The sequence below is a fragment of the Theropithecus gelada genome, chromosome 2 (genome assembly GCF_003255815.1).
Source record: "Theropithecus gelada isolate Dixy chromosome 2, Tgel_1.0, whole genome shotgun sequence".
NCBI lineage: Eukaryota > Metazoa > Chordata > Mammalia > Primates > Cercopithecidae > Theropithecus > Theropithecus gelada.
The window spans coordinates 88,413,911-88,421,882 of record NC_037669.1 but is presented as its reverse complement, the minus strand read 5'-3'; the positions used below and the strand labels follow the sequence as shown (position 1 = coordinate 88,421,882).

The 7,972-nt window shown below is 48.2% G+C and overlaps 1 protein-coding gene across 1 annotated transcript; it reads right to left on the bottom strand.

The window, feature by feature from the left end:
- Nucleotides 1-6,191: 6,191 nt before the first annotated feature.
- Nucleotides 6,192-6,622, bottom strand: IQCF6 (IQ motif containing F6). Its single transcript, XM_025377802.1, has one exon. The coding sequence runs from the start codon at nucleotides 6,575-6,577 to the stop codon at nucleotides 6,254-6,256; it is 324 nt and encodes a 107-aa protein (XP_025233587.1). The 5' UTR covers nucleotides 6,578-6,622; the 3' UTR covers nucleotides 6,192-6,253.
- Nucleotides 6,623-7,972: the final 1,350 nt, after the last annotated feature.

The window sequence follows — 7,972 nt, the reverse complement described above, 5'->3', positions numbered from 1 at the left end:
TTTTGCTAGTAATTTTTAAAAATGGGAATGAGTGTTTAATTATAATCATGATTTTTCTTCTTTAAAATAGTTACAGTGATGGATTTTTCACTGTTGAGCCATCAGTATTTTCCTGGAGAAACCCCTATATATATAGAAAGAATTCTGATTGCAATTTGCTTATAGTTTATTTAGAGTTTTTACATCTACATTTATTATTAACAATGGTCTAAATTTTCCTTTCTCATAATATACTTGTCTGGTTTTGACATCACTGCTTTGCCAACATGATAGATAGTTGGGTGGCTTTCTATTCTTTGTATACTCTAGAATAGTTTGGAGTACTTGGAATGATCTGCTGTTTTACATTTTGCAGAACTATTCTTGGTGGCAAAAACTGCCCATTGCTCGCAATACCCATTTTATCCTTTAAATGTATATGTGTGTAATGTTTTAATTAGAGGGAGAGCAAGAGAGCGAGAGAGCGCGCGTGAGAGAGAGAGAGTGTGTGTGTGTGTGTGTGTGTTCTTTTTCAAAAACTTCATTGTATCAGGGCTTTCTTACAGCTGGAGTCACAAGTCCTCTTGAAGAGGCAGTTTGTAGAGTGGTTGCAAGCCCAGGTACTGGCGTCAGATGCTTGCAGTTGAATCATGGTCACCTCACCCCTTTGCTCCTCTGAGCATTTTTTTCTTCAGCATCCTCCCTCTTGCTTACCCTTCTCTTCTAGCTTTCCCCTTTCCAGAATTGTGATCCTGTCTTATCCACTGAAAGCATTTCTCCCACTCTCTTCATGATGTGAGCTTTCCTGGGTGAAGCTAATTTCTTTATCTTCATTTTACTTGGACTCAGGAGAGAGGATTGAGTGTGTTTTAAACAGCTAAATTTTCTCTCCTGATTTACCTTTTCTAATTTTTAGTTTCATCCTCCAGCTTCCTTTTGTTTCAGGTGTGTCCATTATAAACAACATATGGCTGGGTATTTTTAAAACCCAGTGTGAGATTCTGTTAATAGACACATTTTACCCATTTCCGTTTAACACAGACTTATCCATCTTTGAGTTTTCTATCTATCATGCTTTCTTATTATTGTTTTCTTCCGTTTCATGCTGCTGTTGAATTGAGTTTTCCCCTTCATGTTTTTCTTCTAATGTTTTAGGAGTTGTGGCAGAGGCTGCTGATTGCCTCCCCAAAATCCACTTTCACTTCTACCTTAGAAATGGAACCTAGATGTAGAGGACATTGTTCTATTCATCAACATTCTTGTTCTCTTTTCCTTTTTGGCATGTGGGAAGATTGTATTTCCCTTCTCCTTGAGGTTAGACACAGTTACATGGCTAGTTGAGTCAACAGAAGAGGAGCCGAAGTGAAATATGACACTTCCAAGTGAAAGACTGTAACTGCTGATGCTCTTCTCTCCATCCCTGCTAAGCGCACAATCACAGAGGTTCATATCCATATGAAGGCAGTATCAGAGTGGAGGAGCTTGGAATGCTGAGCAAACACACAGAGGAATGCTGCCGTGGTCCTTAACATGGACCCCAGCAGGCTTCGCGTGAGTGAGAAATACACTTCAGTCAAGCCACTGAGGTTAGGTAGTTTGTGCTGCAGCACAATCTAGCCTATTTGGAAGTATCTGAGTTTAGTCATGGTAGCATTATGCATCCTTGTAGCTGGGAGGGTCAAGTAACAGTTCTAGCAAACAAAATATAAATTGAGGTGCCTGGTCAAGTAAGCCTTCTAGGAAAAGCCTTTTAAAGAAATAAATTCAGCTGGCATGAGCAGTTTCTCTTTTTGTCCTTCATTTTCTTGCCTAGGATGTAGACATGATGGTTGGAACTGTAGGAGTTATCTTAACAGCATGAGGAGTAGGGTCCCATCCAGTGGTGCAGTGTGGACAGAGGAAAGGAGATGGGGCTCTGTTGACATCATGGAGCTGCCATGCTTTGGACTTCCCACTGCTGGGATTCATTTATCGGAGACGAAAACAAACTTTTGTGTTGTTTAAGCCACTGTTTTTCAGGTTTCTATTTCTAACAGCCCAATGCAATTTTTAACTGTTATGGAAGGTACAGAAGTAATTTTTATTCTTCTAGTATTTATACTACTATTAGTTTTTCATATTTTTATTGTGGAAACTTTCAAACATATCCAAAAATACAGCGAGTAGTCATCATCCAGCTTCAGCAATGATCAACTCATAGTCAATCATGCTTTACTCACATCTCCCACTTTTTCCTCCTGGGTCGATCTCTCTCTCTATATATATATTACATATTATATATGTGTATATATTTAGAGACTAGAGACAGGGTCTCACTATGCTGCCCAGGCTGGTCTTGAACTCCTGGCCTCAAGCAATCCTCCCACCTTGGCCTCCCAAAGTCCTGGGATTATAGGCGTGAGCCACTGCTCCTGACCCTGGGTTGATTCTTGCAACTGGTTCTACTGCTCTTATGGGTGACATGTTGTTTATCCTCAACCCACCTCTGAGAAAGGGACCTCTCTGTGCCCCACTCCTTGACCTAAACTCACCTTCTGCAATGCCCATGGTCCCTGCCTTGACCTCAGGTGGCAAGGTCCTTATAGTCTGTGGCTTCTTGTCTCTATCTCAGGCCTCTTTGGGACCACCAGTCTTCTTGCCACTTCTTGCCTCCCCCATCTGGGGTTCCCAGGGATCTTGGCTACTTGCAGGCTCCATAGGGAAGTGTACAGGGCTCAGTGGGAGCTGCCCCCAGACCCATCACTTAGGCATCTCCCTCGGCTTCTGCTTCCTTTCATCTCTGAGCCATGCAGTCTCCCCAGGTTATATTCTCAGATTTCCCTATGCCTATTGGGGTAACACAAGGGAAGGAGGTGGAGGGCATGTTCTGCAGCAGTATCTCAGCCTCCTCACACTCTGTCTCAGAGTCATGCATGGGCTTTTCTTTTGTCTCTTCTTGCGTAGCTGGAAGTTTCTCTGCCCTCTACCGCATCCCCCACCTCCTGCCACCCTCTGCACATGAAGGCTTACCAATAGGCTGCTAACACCTCCTGGTTTTCCTAGGACAGTCCTGGTTTGCACTTGCTATTTCCGACGTATTTATCAGTAGTGTCCCTTTCACTCTCAAAATCTATGGTTACCTTTTTAAAGGTGAAACTCTATGCAAAGTTATTTGTTGACGCTTGACATGAAAGCCCAGCTTTGAGAGTGCCCAGGAAACATTTTTTTCTTTCAACTCACTGTAGCTCTTCTACATAAGTGCCTGCTTCCACTAACTTGTGGTGGACTTGAGCAAACTCAATTTTTTGAAACAAAGTTGATGGATTTGTTTACACCAAGCATTTCCACCCTGGCAGGGAGGGGATGGAGTAGGGTGGTGCCCTCCAGCAACACGGGTGTATGTGTGGTCAGCGGGGTGGTGGTCAGTCCACTCAACCTGCCTGGCATGGCATGGCGGTGGCTTTGGTCATCTCATTTTGGATTTAGCATGTGGGACACAAAGAAGCAGAAGACAAGGCTCTGGGGATCCTGGGGCTGTGTGGTCAGAGCTGAGGTTGGTGATGTATCAGGTGGGAGGCTTGAGAGCATAGGGTGGGCACCCTGGGGACAAAAAGATGAGATGCCGTCTGGGAATCCTTTCCCAGTGGTAGAAGAGAACTGCAGGGGATGGGCCCTCACTTACTGGACTACCTTCCTAGGACTTCAGCAGGCTGTGCCAGTCTGAGGGCCAATGCAATTCTTTACTGATGGGAGGGTTGTGGCCACATATCTCTTGGGGACACCATGTCATCTGAGGGAGGAGCAAGACTGGGGATACTTGGTCCCCCTAGAGTGCTCTCAGGCCTACTCCCATCCCAAAGCCACAAGCACAGCCTCCCCTTCTACACTTCAGTGTTTCAGCATATGATACATGTTGTCAGAAAGAGTTCTTCCTGCAGCTCAATCCTCAGCGATGGTGAGGAGTGGCAGGAAAGGCCTCTGAGGTCTGCCTCTGAGAATCCCACCAGCAGCCTTACCCTTGCTGAGGAGGGAAGGGTGGCTCCAGTGATCTAGGCCAACACTGGCCACAGACCTCACTGTTAAAGAGGAGCCTTTCTCCCAACTCCCATCCCATGCCTCACTCACTTCCTCTTCCTTGGGGCTCTCCAGTGCCCATTGCCCACAGGTCCAGACTATCCCTAGTTTCTTAAGACCCCTGACCACCAGCAGGACACCCAAAGTGGAGTGGTGGTGAAGGCTTTGGATGAAGCTTGGCTTTCTTGGGCTAGCCCTTGAGTCTCATTGCTCACATCTATGTGGTGCCATCTTCTTCAGATCCTGTCTACCTGGGACAGGAGGTCTCACTCACGTTCCCCTCAAAAGCCCCTTCCATTCAGCCCCCAGCTACCAAGCTGTGTCTTCCTGTTTCCAAAAGTTTTTGACCCAAAGTGGTGCTCCCGCTGGATTCCTGTTTCACTTGGCATTGTTAGAACATCAGAGAGCAGGAAGCCTTGATGACCTGAGTCTCCTGTGTGAGCATGAAATTCTGTAGAGCACCCTACACGGGCCAGTTGAAAAGGGCTTAACACAGCAGTTCCCAAACTAAGGCTGCACTTTGGAAAGCTGATGCCAGGCCGCATACCAGCCCAGTTAAAGCAGAATCCCTGGGTGGATCCAGGTATCAATATATATATATATTTTTTAGTGTCCTAGGGGATTATAATGTCCTGTGTTGAAAATATATAACTCAGAAACTTAAACCATTGCCAATCCAGGTTTTAAACACCTCTCACTGTTGAGGTAGCACCTAAGGGGTTAGTCATGCAGAGTTCCTATTATGCCCAGCTGCAGACCTATCTAGTTTCGTACCACTCGCTACTGTGAGTAGGAGGTGGGCAGAGCTGTATCCAGCACCCCTGAATGGGTTCCCCTGGAAGAGTGGGATTCAGTCAGAAAGTCCAGGTACCCAGCTGCTTCACTGCCACCTGCAGCTACTGCAGATGCTGTGTGTCAGGCTGAACCCTAAACCCTCAATCTGCTATAGCTGTTCTGGAGACTCACCCCCAAAACACACACACACACACACACACATACACACACACACACACACACACACACACGGATTAGGGAAAGTGTCACCCAGCTGCAAGGCAGGAAGACCCCTGCACACCTCCCCACTGGCCCTCCCACCTCTCCTGAGGGACCCACCATGGAAAGACCCTGTGGAGGGTTGCAGACCTCAGACTTCTGGGATGAAGGTTCACACAAACATCTGAGGGACACAGGTAGAGAGTGAGGGGCCTTGGGCATGGATGACAAAGCAGAGACAGTGAGAGACCACGTGAGAGATGGTTGCACCATAGGTGCCCAGAGACAGAGGGAGACTCAGCAAAGCAGTGGCCCAGCAGCACCCACCCAAGGCAGGCCCAGCAGAGGATGAGGCAGCCTGGGGGTAGGCCGGAGAGGGGACATGGGGGTGGACGAGGAGCACAGCTGCTTCTGAGGACGTGGTAGGATTTAGAGGCTGTGTGCCCAATGACCTGCACTGGCAGAGGGACAGCCCTTTCCCCTGCCTACCCCTAGTTGTTTACCTACCCCCATGCCACCCCCACCACCATCTCCCCACACCCCCCGAGTCCCTCTCCCCTCCCAGATCCCATGCCTGGTTCTCCCAGGAAGTGCCCAGCAGAGGGGAGGGAAGTCTCGTTGTTCAGCCCCAGGGTGGGGAGGCAGTAGGCACAGCTGCTACCTTCAGCTCCTGCTCTGGCTTCCCCAGGGGCTGGCTCTGGCTGGCTGATCCCCCACTGCCTCCCCCACCATAAGGCAGAGCGTCTGTCCTGCTGTTGCCAGCTGAAGTGCCATGTCCTCCTGGCTCCCTGCCAAGCACTCTGCCGACCCTGAGGGTCCTGCCAATCACAGGCCTGTGGAATCCTGGCCTTCCCAGCTGGCCCTGGCTGCAGCCAGATTCTCTGATCTTCTGATCTGAATGGAGATGCCTGGACAGGGGCTGCAGGAAACTAAAGCCCAATGCCTACTCCCACTGTGGAAGGGGCCAAAATCAGGCAATCATCATCAGTGCTTGACCTGGGCCCTGGGGTCTCTCTTGGATGCCAGGTATGCTGTTAGGAACAGGGGCCTAGGGTTGGTGACCTGAGGACAGGGGCTCTAGAACATACCAGGGAATCTTTCTGGGGGGAAGGCAGAAAAGTTAGGGGCTGAACCCTCCTCCATGAGTCTAATCTCCAAAGAGCAAGTGTGTGGTCAGTAAAGGTCTTTATTGGAAGAGAGATCCAGCCTCCTTGGCTCTGTCAGCGCCCTAGGTCATGAGGATTTCGATGTCAAGCTCCAGCCGGCTGGCTCTGACCTCATAGTGGCCCCGGATCAGGCCTCGGGTTTGGCTGGCATGCCAGCGCCAGTGAGACTGGATGATGCAGGCTGCTTGGCGTGCCTGGAGGAACCGCCTGCGGGCCTGCCACATTCGAACCTGTGCCTGCACCTTCACCACTGCCCACTCCTGGCAGGTATAGAGTCTTAGTGCCAGGCGCCGTCTTTGCTCCAACATCTTGGCCTGCATGGACCTCCACCAGCACTGGATGACCCAGGCTCTGAGTGCTGCATGCAGTAACGTCCGGCGCACCATGTTGCCACGCCACCATGACTGAATCTTTATGGCTGTCTTCTCTAACTGATTGGGGGGAAGGAAAAACAGGGAGAGGCTCAATGGGGGACCCTCCTCTCCTGTTCCTATCCCCACCTCTGATCTTGGGAGGAAAGAAGGCCTGGCCCAGGTGCCCCTGACTTCTTGTTTCTAGGGCCCATCCATCTTGTTTCCAATTCCCCTCCCGCCTTTAGACACTGTTCATTACCCATCAGGCAAGTCCCTCCTGCAAGGGCCTTACTCACATTTTGCGTGTCCATGGCCTTGGTCCTTAGGGTCCACTTATCTATTATTTAGGCCACCCTAGTCTTTAGCCCCACCCTCAACTGTTAGTCACACCTCCATCATTGGACTCCGCCCACCTGTACACCAGACTCCACCTCATTAGGTCCTGTCTGCGCACATTTTAACCACATCTCTCTCTCCTCTTCTCTTGCTTGTATCTCTTTTGCTTTATTGATTCCCACCACTGTGGGAGCGTACCATTATCTCTTGACTTCAGTTAATTTCCCAGCCCCAGTGGCATTCCTATTCCTCCTGATGACAGTGAAGAGTCATGCAGCTTACCTACAAGTAAGGAGTTTTACTTTAAGCCTACTCATAGCCAGAATAGATTTCCTGAAGCTTAAGTGTCAGGGCACCTGTCCGGGCCCGAGGAACGCGTTTACAGAGCTGTATATTTTGGGGTAAAATCTGTGAAAGCAAGATATTTCAGCGGCAATTGGAGAGGACCTCTGTTTCTCTTCCCTCTTACTCCCTCTGTCACTCACCTCCTGTCGAGTAGTGTGGAATGGCAGCCTCTTTTGCAATGAGACTAAGGAAAGTCTGAGTTGGGATAGACTCAGTTTAACAGCATAGATTTATGTGGTTCGCAGTCACCCTTGGGAACACATAAATCCTTGCTAGCCATTCTGCTGTTGCTGTGTTCATTCACCTTGCTCATGGTGTGAAGATGCAGGAACAGAAGCGCTGCTATCCTGATAAGAATGTGTCTTCCATGCTGGCACCAAAAGTATTTGGGCAGGGGAGGAAAAGTAAGTGTGAAAAATATGGAACCAGAAGCCAGTCTGTAGAAAATTCTTCCTGTTATTAGATGTGTAAAACTGTAAGTGGAAGATTCAAGTCTCATTGATGCCTGATTAAAATTGAAGTTCTCTCTTGTCAGGAATATACTTGACAATGCAACGATACAATTTTAAATATTTCATGCTTATTTCTTTTCTTGGTGGGAATTTCATGAAATTCCAGCTACTGTAAACAATGTGGAAGTCAGTGTGAAAAATCACATGCTTTATGCATACCAAATGTCAATCGTAAGAATGTTTCTGTAGACAATGTGGTTGTAAAATCATCCTATGAAGAAACATTAAAAGATTA

Coding starts and splice junctions, on each gene's coding strand:
- IQCF6 (XM_025377802.1), bottom strand. CDS start 6,577: ATGGTGCGCCGGACGTTACTGCATGCAGCACTCAGAGCCTGGGTCATC.